This window comes from Nannizzia gypsea, genomic scaffold (genome assembly GCF_000150975.2).
Source record: "Nannizzia gypsea CBS 118893 supercont1.7 genomic scaffold, whole genome shotgun sequence".
NCBI lineage: Eukaryota > Fungi > Ascomycota > Eurotiomycetes > Onygenales > Arthrodermataceae > Nannizzia > Nannizzia gypsea.
Genome location: NW_003345195.1, coordinates 935,452 through 953,269, shown reverse-complemented (window position 1 = coordinate 953,269; position 17,818 = coordinate 935,452). Strand labels below are relative to the sequence as shown.

Sequence of the window (17,818 nt, the reverse complement as noted above, 5' to 3'; positions counted from 1 at the left end):
GACAGGATGATCCTTTCTTTCCTAGGGCGGAGCTTGAGGCTTTTTGGTTATGCTGGTGGTGTTTTCAAAGCCGTAGGTAGGACGGGCGCGGAGTACTTGCATGTTAAATATGTTCGAACTGTTCTTCTTCTTCTTCTTTTTATACACCCCCTTTGCTTTTCTTTTCTTGTCCTCCTTTCTACACTTTTTCGATATTTCCTTGTCTGGCGGGATTGACAAGATAGCCTGTGAATAAATAAACGACCAAGGGCTGTCACTAGGTCCTAATATTAATTATTGAACCTGACTGCTCTTCACTGTAATAATAGTCACTGACATAAGTATGTATATAACATTGTCTCTGTCGTGTAGTCTCTGTCCTTCTATCTACCAATCTGTCTCTCTCTCTCTCTTGGCTGCGGTTGTTGTGCCTGACAGCTTCGCGTTTCCACAATGACTCAACTTCCTCCACCAGCACTAAACTCGCACACCACAACCACCGCAACCGCATTCACCACCACAGGAGAAGAATCGACGGCTACGGCCAGTGACTGTAGCAGCGATCGGCTTGCCAACTGGATATCAGATATAGCTACTACAATGGCCACCCCGCAAGACCAGGCAAGCGCTCCAGCTCCGCCCGCGGCCGCGACGCAACCAAGTGCGCAATCTACTCCACCGATTGACACCGCACCAGCGAAAGCCCCCAAGCCAGACAGCACTCAAAAACAGGCAAAGGAGAAACCAGCTGCTTCAGGTGGTGCCGAAAAGCTCTCCGGCGCTGAACTAAAGAAGAGAGCAAAAGCCGAGAAGGCTGCGAGGCGCGCGAAGGAGAAACAGGATCGTCGTCCCGCAAGCGAAGACCAGGAAGCCGACGCTGCTACTTATGCCGCTTCAACTGGTTCAGCCGTTTCTTCAGCTACCTCTACGCCGCAAGGGCCGTCCACGCCAAAGAAAGCTGCTTCTGTTAAATCGGATGCGTCAAAGTCATCGAATAAGTCGTCAGCACAGAGGCATGGACCAGCACATACGCTACCTACCCCGCCTGCGCCAGTAGAGTCGACATCATCGAAGAAGAAGAGGAGAGAAGTCGTTGATGAAAAGGTCGTTGCTGTCTTTGGACATTTGCCATGGTATACGAGGAGGACTGGAATCGCAGGCGCAAACAAGGATGTTCATCCAGCGGTGCTTACGCTTGGAATGCAGATTAAGGACTACGTTGTTTGCGGAAGCAGTGCTCGATGCGTTGCTACGCTCTTAGCGTTCAAGCGGGTATGTTTGCCTTTGGTTGCCAATTTCCCTATACATGGAGAACTAATGACTGTTTATATCTGCTCCAGGTTGTTCAATCATATATTACACCTCCAGGAACATCCTTGGCCAGACATCTAACAACCCATTTGGGCCACCAAATCGCCTTTTTGGCAAGCTGTCGGCCTCTTGCAATCAGTCAAGGAAACGCGATCCGTGCCTTAAAGCTGATCGTATCATCCATCGACCCTTCTGTTCCTGAACCAGATGCTAAACAAGAAATCTACGATTTTATCGACAATTTCATTCGTGAAAAGATCACGGTTGCGGGACAAGTCATTGCCAACAGCGCTGCCCAGAAGATTGACGATGGAGATGTTATACTCTGTTTTTCTGGTAGTAGTGTGATCCAGAGGACCTTACTCACTGCGCATAAGCAAGGGAAGAAATTCCGTGTCTCAATCATTGATACCCGACCTTTGTTCGAAGGGAGGAACCTTGCCCAAACCCTGGCCAAGGCCGGGTTAAGGGTTCAGTATTCCCTTATTAATGGAATAAGTCAGGCCGTCAAAGACGCGACGAAAGTTTTCCTAGGTGCGCATGCCATGACTAGCAATGGCGGCTTATTCTCAAGGGTCGGCACTGCTTTAGTAGCTATGTCAGCCAAGGAAAAATCAGGAGGAATGAACATCCCTGTCATAGTCTGCTGTGAAACTATCAAATTCACCGACCGTGTCGCACTCGACAGCATAGTTGTCAACGAGATAGCTGAGGCCGATGAATTGGTTGCTGCTGAGCCATGTACACAACTTACTGATCTCCCTCCACCAGTCACGAATATCAAGCCCGAAACATCCAAGGGCTCCTCATCTTCTGCCATCGAAATACCAGCTCATTTGAAAAATCCAAAGCTACCCCTCGAAAATTGGCGCGAGATGCCTAACCTACAGCTCCTGAATATTATGCACGATCTCACCCCTGCGGAATATGTTGATATGGTCGTGACGGAAATGGGAAGCTTACCGCCCAGCGCTGTCCCGGTTGTCCACCGAATGAGCACAGAAACCCAGAACTAGGCTAGTTCTGCCTATCTTGTTACGTGATACTGCCCACACTAATGCAATGAATGGCAGTGTCTATGAGTCCAGCGCAAATAGGCACTTGGGCAAAGTTGACAAAGGATCTAGCGTCGCTTTTTATTAGCTTCTGATTGCAGTCCCCTCTGCCAGCAACGAGGATCCTGTTCCGTGTCTGTATTTTATACATGCCCTCACCATACCAGCGTCCTTCTTTGCGTTATTTATAAGGGTACGAGGCATATCTACGGGTACGTGGCGTCATGGGATAAAGATGATAACGATCAACAAATTACTATGGGTTTTACTGGGTGTTCCAAAAGTATGAATGACAGACTTTTTTTTTACTATCCTCTGAATTTTTACTACGTCGTTAGATGCTCTCGGTGGCCCTTGCGCAATATTTATATCACATGATCATAAAGTTGAGCCTCAATGTTTAACCTTAAAATAGTTAGTTAACGTCAACAACTTGGAGCCCGCGAAACACAGCAAAATAAATAAAAATAAGGCATAAAAAAGGAAAAAAGATGGTATATATTAAGTTCTTTGGTCTACCTATCTAAGAAATAATCAGATAATAAACTAACCTACTCAAATAGTCCAAAGACTCCTCCGCGACACACCTCCACCTCCACCATCCGCGTTTGGCAGATGTGTTCGAAGACTTTAACCGCCCGCATACTTCATTCTTCACTCCATCCTCTATGAAAACGTCCGATTCACAGCAACAGCAGCAAATGAATGCGATGAACGATCTTTCTTCCCCGGCAAACATTCCTTCATTCCTCCCTATAGAAGATATATTCGTACAGCCCCAGTTCCAACCAGTTAATCCCGAAGATGAAGATGATGTTGTGCCAGACCAACATGCTGCATTTGGCATTACCAGAGCCATGGACTCGAGAAGGCAGATTTCCTGGCGGGATTTGGGTCTAGAAGAACTGATGAGTGGTATGCGGCTAGTGCAGGGAGAGAGGGGCGAGACCAGGCCGGTTGGGAGAGGGACTAATAATATCGGCCTAGGAGTCAGGGGTGGTACAGCCGCACTTCCGGGGAGTAATACACAGAGGCGAAAGAGGATGGTTTGTTTAAGATGATAATGGTTACGAACTCCCGAGCTTACTGCTTTATCGTTCATGGCGCAAGATAGATACCCATGGTTGTGTTTAAGAAGCATATATTATTACATGTTCTCGTTAACATCTCATCACAGTGGCCAGACTCTGAAGTAATAAACAGTAAACGCCAATAGCACGTGAATACGCGTTTATATGCGAATTATATCAACCCGTGCCCTCTCGTAAACTCTGTGCCCTACGAATTTCGACTCCCGTTCTTCTTCCGTGAGCTTTTTGGGGTGTACAGCAATTTGGGCGTAAGTTCCAGGGCTTCGCCGCTTGGATAACTTCCCAGGGTTGATGACAACAACGCTTTCAACAACCTAGGTTAACATGTTAGAGAAAATGTAGACAATATGCAGGGATAAAAATGTTTGCCCACCTTGACGAAGCCCGGTAACACACTAGGGGTTATTAGGATGTCAGGTCTTGCTTTCCACCAGTCTCCAAGCTTGAGATATGTAGTATCAAGCATAGACCCAATTTGCAGATTTTCCTCAACCCCAGACTTCGGGAGATTTTCACGGGCCGTTGGAGGGAAAACTGGAGAAAAATGCCTCTGCTCGATTAGATACCTCGGCAAGCGACTCAATAGATCACTTTCACTGGGTCGCCCGCTCACTACCTCCTCTCGCCTCAGTTCATATAGAGTGTCGGAGGCACACAGCCCCACCATGATTTCGTTCAATGAAATAGCCACAGGATTTGTGACGACTTTCGCCTGTTTAGGAGGTAAGCCCAACTCTCGTTTAGGAAGGATTTCCTGCGGCCATGAAATATGCTTGCTAACGGCATCTCGAACTGAAGGAATCAGTATTATGTTTATATTCGGTACCTTTGAAGCAAGTTGGGTCAATGGTCGTGAGATGCAGTGTTTAAAAAGAGTGGCGAGAGTGGCAGTATCTGGATCTAAGCCCTTCAATTCAGGAAGGTCAAAATCACCCGAAGCAATAAGAGGATGCTCCAGATCTATGAATGGTCCCGTTAATATGAGTGCATCCGCGCATTCTTCCGCAGCTTTCTCACAAAGGGTATTTAGAGCTTCAAATGCTAGGTTATCGTCAGTTGTATAAGGGCCGGCTGCAAAAATATAATTCAGCGGCTGATCACCAAAGCTGTCAAGTTTTTCATTTGTGGCTTCCACTTCTGCTGGTAGCGACACAGGTAATGGTAGTAGCGGAATAGCCAACGTGTCAAAAACTGTAAAGTATTCTCCAGAAGCATTTATACCTCGGAGTGCAACAATCTGACCGGGAAAGAAGTTTATATGTTGGAGTTTATCAATCTTCAGTGGCACGCGTAGACCAGCCCCTGTTCGCCTAGAAGTTTCAAGGACAATGGAAGCGGTATTCAGCCTTCCCTCGGGGCTATCTGACGCTATTCTTCCCACGGCAATAACCTCTCGTGTGCTTTGTTGGGCGGCATTGCCAAAAGCCGAGTCCTCCAATTTGTGATGTTTCTGCACTATCGCCATAAACTCGTCTATTCGGTCATCAAGAATCTCCGAAGCCTCAGACAGTTTCATCGCCATGGGCTTATATGAAAATTTCCTGATGTCGGTATTCGCGGTCAGCTTAATGCGGGGATCTGAATAAGGTGCCAGAGGAGCGGATGCCATATTCATATCAGGATTAAGTGTTTCTATAACTTGTCCACTGTTTTGGCGTGCGGAGAATGGGGTAGATCTGTTTCAATCGTTAGTGGCTGCCAATGATATGCACAATTAGATTCCATACGAAGTTCCGTTGGAAGCACCATCAGCAGTGCGAGATGGCGTCTTCACACTCCCTGGTGAGTCTAGCTTCGCGCCTTTATGAAATCTTGAATTGGTAGGAGTGTCAAACGCTTTTCGTTTTACGGAACTTCCTGTTGAGCCGCTCGCAGTTCTTTTCGGGGTATTCGGCGCAAAATCATCTAACCTTAGTGATATCAGTATTTCGAGTCCTAACATATTTCTTTGCAGTACTTACATGTCAAATATTCCCTGATTCCCTCCAGCCGCGGGCCGAGGCGCTGCCGTCCCTGTATTTCGCTTTTCTGTCCCCCGCATTTGAGTTTTTGCTCGCGATTCCCTTTCTATGGCATCATGAAGGTTGCGCTTGAAGGAACGAACAGTATCCAGATTCAAAACTGTTTCCTCTCCAGCCATCTTCAAACAGTAAGATTCCCATTTGTAAAAGAGCTCCTGAGGGTCAATTGCGTGGAGCTGCAGAATGGACAGAAGCTCGCCTAACACGTCCTGGGGAAGTCCATCGGGAAAAGAGCCGCCAAAGAGCTCATTCAGCTGCTCCGTAGGTTCTGCCATTATCAATTGAATTCTATCACTTAAATGGATATATAATGATTAATATCAAAAAGCAGCCAGCATCATACAAAAGAATCAGAGATATCAAAAGTTGCCTTTTATGGCTTCTTGACGCGTTTAAAAGACGCGACTCAATTAACAAAGGCGGTGAGATTCTGCCGTTCGTAGCTCCCCTGAAAGTTAGTTCTTGGCGCTTTTTCCCCTAAAGCAATAACACAACACAAGACCACCAAAGGACAATCAAGACGACGACTCAAAGAGAAGATACGGCCGTTTCTTTTGTGTCCGCCTCATTTGGTCAACATCCTGTGCTTCGGCTTAAAATAAAACCGATATGGCCTCTGAAAGCACACCCGCACCGCCACAGGAGCCGCCAAAGGAGAATAAGCCGGAGGAAGCTGTGCAAACAGAAGTGAATAAAAATGAAAATACAGGGCCTGCCGAAAAGGCTGTTGATATCTCCGGCCTCCCATTATCCGCTGCTGACGGCTTGATCAAAACCCTCTTCCGTGGACCACTTGACTCTTGCAAGCCTATCCCGCCAGCAGAGCTAACCGCCGAACAGCAATCTAAGTACGACAGCCTCCTTGCATTGGTGAGAGGGTGGACAGCGATTCCGGCTACGTCTGCAAAGAATGCACCTCGTGAGCCACTGAGCGATGATGAATGCATGTTCCTCACACGAGAATGCCTGCTCCGATACCTTCGTGCTACAAAGTGGAATGTTGCTAGTGCAGAGACCCGACTGCAGGCAACCCTGACATGGCGTCGCGAATACGGTGTGAAGGAGCATACTCCGGAATACATCTCAATTGAGAATGAAACTGGCAAACAAGTGATCCTGGGTTACGATATTCACGCTAGGCCCTGCCTGTACCTTAACCCTAGCAAGCAAAATACTGAGCACAGCCCCCGCCAGATCGAGCATCTCGTCTTCATGATTGAGCGCGTCATCGATCTCATGGGCCCTGGCCAAGAGTCTCTTGCATTACTCGTGAATTTTAAGGAGACTAGTTCTGGGCAGAATGCGACTTTGTCTCAGGGAAGGCAAACTTTGAGCATCCTGCAAAATCATTATCCAGAGCGCCTCGGCAGAGCTCTAGTCATTAATAGTACGTGATCTAGAACTTTTCTTTACTATTTTACGAGATCTCTCGGCTAACCCGCAGTTTGTTGTAGTGTCCTTTTTCATTCTTGGTTTCTTCAAGTTGATCACTCCTTTTATCGACCCATTGACGAGGGAGAAGTTAAAATTTAATGAAGACATGCGCCAGCACGTTCCGCCTTCTCAACTGCTTAAAGCAACTGGTGGAGATGTTGATTTTGAGTATGACCATTCTATCTATTGGCCAGCTTTGAATGCGCTGGCTGCCCAAAAACGACAGGCCTACCGCGAGCGATGGATCCAGGGAGGCAAGTTTATTGGTGAACATGAAGACTACCTCAAGGGTGGGTCTGGAAAGAGCCTTAGGGAGACACCCACTACAGCGGGCGAGGCTGGTCTTGAGGAGAAGATGGAGAGTTTGGCGGTGGACGGCGCAATTAAACCCCAGCAAGAGATCACGACAACGGTTACCTAAATTTGGCCTCCCGCACTATATTTAATATGCCCTTGTTTTTTCTTCTAAACCTAGAGAACTGCATTTTAGCATAAGCATGCCTGACATCAGATCTGGCCTATTGCACCTTCTGTTCTTGTGTCCCTTTGCTTGCAGATTTGAAAAGCGTTTACTTATTCTCCTCTTAGTTTATCTCGTAGAGGAATTTTAGATTTTTAGTAGCATTCCCTTTAATCTATCTCTATTATCATTGCTCCCATCTTTCTTTTCGTCTATCTCGATCTATAAAATTCTACGTTGCCTCGATCAGACTCTATGCTGAGTCAGCGTATCCGGAACAACAGTCGGGCCGCGCGGCTGCCCGAGCCAAAAATGGAAACTCGAACAAACGCCGGCTTGCATCTTCTTGACGCAACTTTCGCCTCATATCAAGTATCACAAACTCCTTGCTTCTGGCGTCTCTTCAGTATCTCCCCTGCTGTTGAGCAACTGGATATATGCGCAAGGCCGATATCGTCTCAATTCCCCCAGGATCCGGGCACAAGCTTACCCCGTAACCTTGGCTGTTCCAATATCTCCCCACCAAGCAACAACAGCTTATCAAACGTGCTGTTCCACCTCTCCCTCCCTCCAAAGACAGGAACCAGACGTCTCAATTCAGTGCATGGCTTTTGTGATCCCAGATATAGCTTCTCTGCTCCCCTTGTCTTCGATCAGAACCCTAATACTGGCTTTTTTACACTACCATCGGACTCAGTAGCACAGCCGCCCACGTACCAAGTCTCTGTAGAGCTGTACCGCTACCTACCGCAAACCCCTTCCCTCCTCCCTCCCTCATACCTCCCGCCAGCCTACCCAATTTTCGAATAATTGGACAGCTGGTAGGGTGCTTAGAGTGCCTATGCGAGATCTCTTTCTTTCTTTCTTTTTGTTTGGTATACGGACGGCCACCTAGTTCCGCGGAATAACACGAGCATGGAAGACTCAATATCCCGGCAATATTCAAGCCCAACCCGGCACTCCGACTCTCCAATTTCCAGTGCGGGGAGCCCCCATGCCCATAGTAGGTCCAAGGGCAGTCATGAGGCCCCCTTTGTGCAGCCATCCTCCTATCTACGACCCCAAGGATACTCGCGACCAACGACCCCCACACAGCAGGAAAGGGTGGTTGATGACGATGAACGACAGGCATTGGTAAGCTCATATGCCCCAGTATCTGTTTCCTGTTATGTCCGTTTCATTTTTTATTCTTTGTCTCTTCCTTATTCGGCTTCTCCCCTATATCCCCTCACTCCAACCCAATTTCTAGCCGCGACATCGGCTACTCTCATGTCCCGTAGGCTACAGTCCTACCGAAGTTCCAATTCTCTCGAACTCCCTCTACTAGGCTATATACATTCCTTATTCTCTAGCCTTGGAAAGGAGAAGAGCGATGAGAAGACCGTAACATGCCCAACTTATATATACCCCCACCAATCCCCAGACTCAAAGATACGAGAGACCCCATCTTCATCCCTTGTTTAAAAGTTATAACAAGAATATAATCTGTTTTTCAACTGAACATATTCGTGCTCGTTCGCCCTGCGACTTCTCTGCCTGATTTAACGCTTTCGTGGTTTCCTGTAGCGTGCCATTCGAAATTTCTTAAAAGTCCGCACAAGTTATGACGTGCTGCCGCTCAGTTTCCGACTTATCGTATTCGACACCTCGTTATCAGTCAAAGAGAGTTTGAATATTCTCATTCAAAATGGTATGTTATTCGGTTGTCCGCTTTTCTCGCTCGAGCCTCATACCTCACTATCTTCCAGGATATATCATTGGCTAACCAATGGTGATATCAAATTTATTCCTGGCGTATAGGAATTGTGTCTGCTCCCCTTTGGGATTCTACAACTTCAAAGTTCGCCGGCATCCTAACAACATCCGACTATATTAATGTGATTCAATATTACTTCCAACATCAGGAGGCTTTGGCAAAAATAGATCAGTTTCGGTTAAACAGTCTCCGAGGTATACATTTAAACCTAACTCCACTTCTATTTACGGGGTTCAGTGCTAATTCGTCCACAGAAGTTGAACGGGCTCTTGGTGTAGCGCCTCCAGAAACCATATCGATTGGCCCGGAACGCCCGTTATACGAAGCCTGTCGTAGCATGTTATCATCCAGAGCGCGCCGTGTACCCCTCGTTTCATACGACAGTCAAACCGAAAGGCCGTTGGTGGTCAGCGTACTTACTCAGTATCGCCTTCTCAAGTTTGTTGCTGTGAATGTAGCAGAAACCCAAAAGTTACGGAAACCACTAAAGGAAATTAATCTTGGAACTTATACCGACATAGTAACAGCTTCTATGGATACTCCTGTGATTGACGTCATACATAAGCTGGTTGAAAGGAGCATATCTAGTGTACCAATTATTAACAGTGAAGGTAATTGCCATTGTGAAACCTCATATCAACAATATATTGCTAACTTTGTCCTGAACAAAAGGTGTTGTATACAACGTATTCGAAGCCGTTGATGTGATTACATTAATAAAGGGAGGGGTATATGACGACCTCAATCTAGAGGTAGGGCAGGTTCTGAAAAAGCGCTCCCCCGTGAGTACCTAACCCTATCCTTTAAAACGTGGGGCTCATGTAGCACTTTTCTAACTAAGAGATGAACAGGATTTCCCTGGGATTTATACTTGTTCGATCGAAGATGGGCTGGATACCATTCTCGACACCATCCGGAGATCTAGGGTGCATCGCCTAGTAGTTGTCGATGACCAATTCCGTCTCCGAGGAGTCCTTGCTTTAAGCGATATCCTTCATTACCTACTGCTAGAAGGTGAACAGGACGAGCCATAATAAATGATAAAAAAGGAATCCATGTGCATGTGCATATAATTTGGCGTTTCTTGTTCTTATTCTTATCAACACATTTATTTCTTTTCGCTTTTTACTTTCTCAATTGGCCATGGCGGCGTTGGCTGGGATTAATGCATTACAACGTCTTATGTGCACTCTCTTCGTTTACCAACCGTTTCATTTGCACCGTTATTGGCCCGCATAAGTGTTGATTTTGGCTTGAAAGGAAGTTCCAAAACACATGTTTAATATCCGGAATGGGCAAAGAGCTCGAATAATAAGGCATTGGGTAAAACGGAGATTTTCGGCGTTGAAGATGCATGAATAGAAGACCGAATCATGGAGGCTATTTGGAAATTTATTTCTGTTCCGTCTTTCTTCTTATATTTGGCCATAATAATATATCTCTTTACTAGGTCTTTACTAGGAAGGCTTCCCTCGTCCTCCAAGGAGGATCTCGCCTTCGCTCCTAGGTAACACCTTCCCTTTTTAGAATATGTCGCTGACTCTTAAAGAGCTTAGGTATAGGTATATAATAATAATAAAATGTCAATAATGATAACGAAACAACAGCAAACCCACCAGGCTTGACAAAAATAAAGCCGAAAATGGGCCTCTCCGAAGCCTATGACTATTTGACTAGTTTCTATACCAAAGCAAGACGGAATGCAAGGCTCCAGCGGAGGAAAGCCAACACTTCAGGAGATAGTCTTCGATCATCCTCTTCCCAAGATGTCTTTCATTCAGCCGTGTTGTCTCCAAAAAAGGTACGAGATTCGGGCATACCGACAGACAGTAAGGGAGAATCTATGCAAATTTCAGCAGGGTCAAGCGAAGTATACGGGGGTCTACCTCCTATGATCGAGTTCCCAGGATTCAGCGAAGTAAACTTAGCAGCTCGGATCCAACCTGACTGGTCAGAAGGAGATAAATCTATGGAAAAGGCTCCGAAAATACCAGATCGCTCTCCAGATCGGCCCAAGCCACAGAACAGATGTGTCCATAGTCCTGACGCACCGGCTATGGCTCACCCAAATACCACAACAGCGAACCTTGCCATCACCACAGGGGGAGATGTATATAATGGCATGGGGATATCAAGTAAGACAAGTAGCTATACGGCAATGTCGGAGAGATCGAACATGACCGTCAACCATGACCCGACAAAGCGAGCCTTTAGTCCATTTGAGGCGGGACGCCCGGCGATGCCATCTGAAGCCGAATCAAACCCGTTTTCCGACAGTAAAACGATGGAGCCATGGGAAGGATCACGCAGTGTCCTTGTTCCCTTAGGGTCATCCCAATGTTTTGTTCATGAAACAGAAAACTCGAACAGCAGCCACCATAGACATGGGCAAGGAGAGGCTCTTGGTAGAGGCCCTCGACTCTCCACGCGAAGAAGCGGCAGCAGTGCTTCGTCCGCTTCAGCGTGCTTGCGGTTGACAGATGGTAACAGAGAGAGGCGAAGGAGCTTGATTAAAGCACAATCCCTTCTTAAATTCAATGGTTCCGCCCGGTATTATGGGTTGGATGTCATTATATCGAAGGAGGTATCACCACTGCCTGGTGCAGGTAAGACAATACACCCCATATAAAGCGTCTCATTTTCCGAATAGGTACTAATGTGTTGCGTTTACAGAAAACAATCAGCCCGCGAGACAAAGCTCGCTGCTTAACCGGTTGCGCAAAGTCAAGTCTAACCTGGCAGTTAAACGCAAGGACACCAATAGACATGGCTTGCGACGTATCAAGACTATGGCAAATTTAAACACCCATGCCGAGTACGGCACGCTCGAAGGAAGAACGGTCGAAGACCTAGCACGACTGGGAGGGGAAAGTACCCTCATCTTCCCAGGTGAATATGAGCCAGGCGTCCTTCGGCTTCCCACCTGCATAGCAGCGCCAGTCAACTTTCTACTGCAGCACGGTAAGCTATGGCCAAAGCGATCTTCCTCCCAAGGGGTATTTTGGATGCTAACGAGAGACGCTTCTTCCTCTACCAGGTACATCAGCACCATACGGGTACGGTAGTGCGTGTGATGAGTCGGTAGTTTCAGCACTATACAGCCATTACGCACGTCAGATAGTAAGAGCAGAACGATCGAAGGACACGATCACCAGAACCACGAGATCGATTCGCCTTCCATCGGGCTATGTGTACAAATGTGCTCGGACAAAAGGCGACGCCCATGTTCAGGACATATCCACGGTACTCAGACACTTCCTCTGCGAGCTGCCCGGTGGTATTCTGCGTTCGTCCTCTCTATACCAAGCCCTAGTGCAGATTCATGACAAGTCCTTCCTGGAGGCAAAAGAACTGCGAGATCCAGGCCGGAAGGAATACATCAAAGGAATAGCAACGCCTCTAGCGGCAAAAGTCCGGATGGTCTCTCTGGCACTGCTGGCGCTGACGACGGACATGCAGCTGGAGGTAATCTGTGCAATATTTGGCCTGCTCGCGCTGACTGCGGACGAGTGCGCAGACCGGAAGCTCACGCATCAGTATCTCCACCCGCCAGGGATGGTATCGTGCGATTTCTGCATAACACTGCCGACTCCTCGCACTCTAGGACGAGTATTCGGATACTTTTTATACGATGCGAAGGGTGCCCGCGAGCTTCAACCGTTGGTCAAATTCAAGTTGGCGGAGGGCACACAGTCGGCCGACGTAGCGACCATGCTGATTGAGCTGTGGAAGCACATCTCTACGCAGCTCCGCAAGTGGCAAGTCCTTGAAAACGCATGAGGTTGTCTGTTATCTTTATTCCATTCTGTTCTGTTCTGTTGAGCTGTGGTTGCAGGTAGTTTCCCCTTCGGTCACGACCTTTTCTGTTCATCCTTAGTTTAAGTCACACAACAGCGAATCAAAAGCATACATCTTTTTTTTTCCCTTAAAAAAAAAGAAACAGCAAAAGATCAACCAGGAAGAAAAAGAAAATGCAAAAAAGAAATGCTCCCAGCCAGGTTCGAACTGGCGACCTTCAGATGTCAGAACAGTTTGAGCTGCTCCTCATACTTAGTAATATGAGACTGACGTGATAACCAACTACACCATGGAAGCTTGCTTGATGGAAGGAGCAGCCGCGACTTGTATCTTAACCGCCACTGGTGAATGCTTCCACCGTGGGATCTTAGTTTCCGGGTATGCATATTTCCAAACATACTGCCATACGGAGGACTGTGGACGTTATATACCAACGAGCCAGTTTCACCCGCTTACACCAAACCTTGTAGTTACCCAGTGACTAATTAACTAATAGAGTAGTTATCTTCGTCTTTCAAAAGAAAACACCGAGTAGCCTAATTTTTCAAATGCCCACTCCCCAAGTCGCTGGGGGCTACCATGCTCATAACCCAATCAATTGTCTAAGTATACACTCTCTTTGTCCTTTGAAATTAATATATCTGGTGCCCCAAGCCCTCCTCTCTAAGAATGCCCACTAACTAAGTCCCCCCTTAAGAAGCCTGCTCGCTAGGTATACTACCACCAAATGCTGTTACTATCCACTTTCTGTACAGGTATCACAAGATGATTCTTAGCATCTGTAGACATGGAAACTACTGCATCCCCACTATCCAAACGCCAGTTCAAAGTTAAAACCAACACAGTCACTTAATATGCTCTGGCTGTTGTGGTAGCAAAGGCGTCTGCTCTGCTGCACCTGGATCCACGGGATTTTCAGGCTCGCTCCGCTCTGCAGGAAGGTAGTTATCGTCTCGTGTCGTATAAGTATAGTGAATAACCAGCATCAGCAGTACAAGTTCCCCAGCCCCAGTTATAAGGCAATTGACCCAGATGTTAGTAGCGAAAACATACACAATCCAGAAACTTTCCCAAGAGACGTCGACATGGAATCGGACGAATAGGTATATTCCCCACAACAGGTATATGATGCCTTGAAAAGCCAGGCTAGGGAGACTAAGGCTTCCAGCCCGTTTAAGCGTCCAAGTATGATAAATCTGAGGTAAAAAGGCAATGAGAGTGAATATTCCTGCAAACGTTATGACAGAAAACCACCATAAAGCAACAGATGTAAAGTATGCCGGCTCTTCCCAAGGTGGTGATTTTGGGATAGAGATAAGGAGGAGATAGGGGACTAGGATAACGAGATATGAAAATATAACCCCTCTAATTGCGACCCTCTTTGCTGTCAGGCTAGGAGATTGGCGTAGAGGTTCGCCTTGTTCATCGGATAGGGAGGCATCTGCTGAGCGGATGGTAGCTGGCTGCGGGAGAGGCTCATGTATAGCAAGATCCTGAAAATAGTGCAGGCAAAGAAAAAACCTAAGCGGTAAAGAGAATATTTAAGTATTACCCTCTAGCCATACGACTATCATATCATACAGTTTATCAAAAAGTCTCACTTACATTGCTTGAGCACAGATCCAGTCTAATATGTAATGCCCGTACAATAGTAATGCATCAGCACACTGGTCGCCAGAATATTCAACCCAGCAGAATGTACGTATAGAGAAAACTGGGCCAAGTAGGAATACATTGGCAGCATTTTCTGTTGTACCGATGGCTCGTATGACCAGGAACGAAAATGAGATGCCGTAGATACTCTGGCGTTTTTTAATGTGGATGTATTGTAGGAAGTAGGGAAGAGGGATTGCTAATAAGAGCAGACTATCTAGGCGGTCAGTTATGGCACTCGACTACCCCAGAGATGCGTTACTCACAAGTTGAGAACAAAGCTCAGCGGTGATGGTTCAAACAGAGTAGCCCTCAATTCACTTCTGAATAGGCCCATCCGATCCATAGCAGCTGCCTAATAAATCTTTGGTACTCAGTATTGAAAACGTACTTGGCCGAGAGGAAGAAAACTTTGGGTGATTGATAGATGCGAGCTCTCTTGTGTATTGTATATACTAAAAGGTGCAGCCTAGTTACCAATATATGCAACTAGACTGCGTGGCTTAGCCAACACTTAACTAAATATCCTTGAGAGTTGACCACATAGCGCCGACCTGGGGGCGGCGTAGTGACTGTCAACTACCTGGGTATGTACGTAAAGTACCTTGTCCTGGCTGCATGGACTATCACACAGTATGTCTCCAGGTTGGGCTTCGCCTTCTCTGCTGGGGTAATCAAGGAGCAGGGATCCCCGTATGCTGGAGCAGTTTTCATTCAATCAAATCTTTCACGCTGGGTCTCACTTTTCCACCATTGACGGGAACAACCGCTCATATTTTTTGCACGTTGCTCTGCCACGCTATTTTCAAGCATAGCCCCGATATAGTTATCTCGGAGGCTAGGTGGAACATCACGTGATATAAGCCTCGGGGCACAAGACGCAACGGAGCAGCAAGTGAATGCCTCAGCGCCTTGCTGAGCACTGGAAAGGAAGAGAAATAGGTGTGTAAATGGATGATGATGATGATGATGATGGCTCTAGACTGGCAGCCATTTCACGGCTATTTATCTGTACAAGAATGAGCTCCGTCGAACTGCCGTGTAGGTATGGCTCTTTTTACAGTCCCTTATCTGGAGCCAACGTCGACGACGCTGTTCCTCCAGGTGTGTTTGTTATCTCGTCCTCCGCTTCCACTGAGTTGGACTTCAACGCTCGCCCCAGGTTGATTTAAATAAGGTTGGTGCCAAGTCCCTTTCCCGGACCCACAGAACATGTCGGGCATAACATGCGTTAAAATGGCCGGTAGAATGCAAACATCTTGAGGTCTCGTTCTTCCTAGCTTTGACATGATCTAGCTGTTAGTTCTATATTTCGCAGACAGCATAGACCTCTCTCCCTCTCTACCAAAAACATAAACAAGATTCATACAGTACTGGCTTGATGCCTCATGTCCTTTAGTACGACGAAGGTAACGCCAGGAGAAACCAGGACTCTGCTTTTGCAACACGGGTGGTCTATAATACCAATTAGAATGAAACGCGGTGTTGTATATCTACTGATGGATGACCTGTTCTATTTATGAGCTGGAACGGAAGAATATACAAAATACAAACAAGCAAGAGTCCAGATATCAAGTGCCAACCAATTAATTCAAAACCAAGCCCTTTTCCGTGTCCTTAGTGTTCCGGTTCAAGACTTCGTGGACCTTTTCCTTTACCCCAAGCTTCGACTCGGTTCGTACCATGAACTCCTTGATGACCTGGCTAGCACGAACCGGAGCATTGTCTTGGACGAACTTCACGATATCATGTTCTGACGGAAGGGCAAACTTGGCATGTGGATACTTCATGTAGTCCCTGGTTTGGTTCAACAGTGGTAAGCGGTTCTCGCCATCTGGAATACGGAAGAACTCATCTACTTCGGCATCAGTCACTTCAGCAAGAGACTCATGTTTCCAGGCTGGTTTGGTTGGCGGTTTGTTGACAAGCCTAGCCGAAACACCCTCAACAAAGTCCGGATGAGCCATGAAGTGTCCGGCTATTTGATCCTCCCGCTGGAAAGTTTCGGCGATAGACCACGACTTGCCCACACGGAGCTGACGAAGTGTTACCTTGAGAGCAATAGGGGAGCGTTGAGCCAGCGTTTTCAAAGTCTTCTGTGCCCATTCAGGGTTCTCCGTTTCCTGTTCCAGGGCTTCTATGATTTTCTCGACGGTTGGCTGAGCGAAGCATCGATCGATTGACTTACGGAGGTTGCCGGATAGTAGCATTGGCTCTTCTTTCAGAGGTGGGAGATAAACCGCGTATTCCGAGATTGTCTTGTTAACGAGATCAAGGCGGGCATCCAATGTCGCACCATCGCTGAATACCAACTCGGAGAGTCGAGCAGTAAGGTTTCCCAGTGCACTAGATGGAAGGTAATGAGTTGCAATACCGGCGTAGAATGCCTGTACACCACTTAAACGCTCCGACGTAAGGGCAAGATATGTGCCGATTTCTCCATCGAGGCGTGGGAGGAAGAAAGAGCCGCCAACATCCGGGAAAAAGCCGATAGTCGTCTCAGGCATCGCGAACACGGTACGTTCGGTAGCTATCCTGAATGGCGCATGCACACTGAGTCCAACGCCGCCACCCATCGTGATCCCATCCAAAACTGCGATATAGGGCTTGGAGTAGGTCGCAATGTAATGGTCAAGTTGGTATTCCTGTCCGAAAAATTCTCTGGATTTCTGCTGGCCGCTAGGTCCTTCAGTATTCTGCTTTGCAAGCTCAGCAACATCTCCGCCAGCACAGAATGCCTTTGTTCCAGCGCCAGAGATCATTACAACGTTGGCAAGTTGTGATTTTTGCCATTCCTACATCCAGTATTAGAGGCATTAGCAACTCACTCTTGCACTTAAAAAGCATAACTGAAACTGAGGAGATATACCTGAAGCCTAGGAAGAATCTTCCGCACCATCGAACCATTGAGCGAGTTCAATTTCTTTGGCCGGTTGAGCTCAACCAATCTGACGCCGTAGAGCTTTGAAAAGAGGACATCGTCGGGATCGTCTCCTGGAAGCTCTTTCGCACCGGCAGGGGACGCCGTTGAGGACATCTATCGCGAGAGACACAATCCATCAGTCAAAGCTGAACAATAGGTAAAACGACAGAGACTCGTTGCGATTCACTCACTCTCGCCTTTCCGCTGAATGCTGAACTGTCGAGTTTGGCGCGTAGTGGCATCTGGGCCGTGGTATTCCGCGAGATCCAGCTCAACGGTGTGGATGATCGGACGCAATTGGATCTTAAGAAAAGTAGCGACATTGCAACTGCAAGGC

General features: G+C 47.1%; 8 protein-coding genes and 1 non-coding gene across 9 annotated transcripts; 5 read left to right on the top strand and 4 right to left on the bottom strand.

The window, feature by feature from the left end:
* Window positions 1-432: 432 nt before the first annotated feature.
* MGYG_07658 (translation initiation factor eIF-2B subunit delta) lies at window positions 433-2,306 on the top strand (the record flags this gene model as incomplete). The annotated part of the gene is made up of 2 exons (XM_003170368.1): window positions 433-1,251; window positions 1,320-2,306. 2 exons carry the CDS (start codon window positions 433-435, stop codon window positions 2,304-2,306), a joined length of 1,806 nt encoding a protein of 601 aa, XP_003170416.1.
* Window positions 2,307-2,836: 530 nt separating this feature from the next.
* Window positions 2,837-3,406, top strand: MGYG_07657 (Apc13 domain-containing protein; the record flags this gene model as incomplete). The annotated part of the gene is made up of 2 exons (XM_003170367.1): window positions 2,837-2,839; window positions 2,909-3,406. The coding sequence occupies 2 exons, from the start codon at window positions 2,837-2,839 to the stop codon at window positions 3,404-3,406; spliced, it is 501 nt and encodes a 166-aa protein (XP_003170415.1).
* Window positions 3,407-3,576: 170 nt separating this feature from the next.
* MGYG_07656 (DNA polymerase subunit alpha B) lies at window positions 3,577-5,732 on the bottom strand (the record flags this gene model as incomplete). The annotated part of the gene is made up of 4 exons (XM_003170366.1): window positions 3,577-3,750; window positions 3,810-5,112; window positions 5,164-5,346; window positions 5,398-5,732. The coding sequence occupies 4 exons, from the start codon at window positions 5,730-5,732 to the stop codon at window positions 3,577-3,579; spliced, it is 1,995 nt and encodes a 664-aa protein (XP_003170414.1).
* Window positions 5,733-6,066: 334 nt separating this feature from the next.
* Window positions 6,067-7,312, top strand: MGYG_07655 (CRAL/TRIO domain-containing protein; the record flags this gene model as incomplete). Its single annotated transcript, XM_003170365.1, has 2 exons — window positions 6,067-6,844; window positions 6,912-7,312. 2 exons carry the CDS (start codon window positions 6,067-6,069, stop codon window positions 7,310-7,312), a joined length of 1,179 nt encoding a protein of 392 aa, XP_003170413.1.
* A 954-nt stretch (window positions 7,313-8,266) lies between these two features.
* Window positions 8,267-10,141, top strand: MGYG_07654 (nuclear protein SNF4; the record flags this gene model as incomplete). The annotated part of the gene is made up of 6 exons (XM_003170364.1): window positions 8,267-8,485; window positions 8,918-9,041; window positions 9,152-9,301; window positions 9,362-9,718; window positions 9,780-9,889; window positions 9,959-10,141. 6 exons carry the CDS (start codon window positions 8,267-8,269, stop codon window positions 10,139-10,141), a joined length of 1,143 nt encoding a protein of 380 aa, XP_003170412.1.
* A 608-nt stretch (window positions 10,142-10,749) lies between these two features.
* On the top strand, window positions 10,750-12,887 carry MGYG_07653 (hypothetical protein; the record flags this gene model as incomplete). The annotated part of the gene is made up of 3 exons (XM_003170363.1): window positions 10,750-11,713; window positions 11,781-12,068; window positions 12,145-12,887. 3 exons carry the CDS (start codon window positions 10,750-10,752, stop codon window positions 12,885-12,887), a joined length of 1,995 nt encoding a protein of 664 aa, XP_003170411.1.
* A 205-nt stretch (window positions 12,888-13,092) lies between these two features.
* MGYG_10577 lies at window positions 13,093-13,202 on the bottom strand. Its single transcript has one exon. It is a non-coding gene; the product is annotated as a tRNA-Met (tRNA).
* A 548-nt stretch (window positions 13,203-13,750) lies between these two features.
* MGYG_07652 (hypothetical protein) lies at window positions 13,751-14,904 on the bottom strand (the record flags this gene model as incomplete). The annotated part of the gene is made up of 3 exons (XM_003170362.1): window positions 13,751-14,426; window positions 14,511-14,771; window positions 14,825-14,904. The coding sequence occupies 3 exons, from the start codon at window positions 14,902-14,904 to the stop codon at window positions 13,751-13,753; spliced, it is 1,017 nt and encodes a 338-aa protein (XP_003170410.1).
* A 1,240-nt stretch (window positions 14,905-16,144) lies between these two features.
* MGYG_07651 (3-hydroxyisobutyryl-CoA hydrolase) lies at window positions 16,145-17,804 on the bottom strand (the record flags this gene model as incomplete). Its single annotated transcript, XM_003170361.1, has 3 exons — window positions 16,145-17,353; window positions 17,428-17,595; window positions 17,673-17,804. 3 exons carry the CDS (start codon window positions 17,802-17,804, stop codon window positions 16,145-16,147), a joined length of 1,509 nt encoding a protein of 502 aa, XP_003170409.1.
* Between the last annotated feature and the right edge of the window lie 14 nt (window positions 17,805-17,818).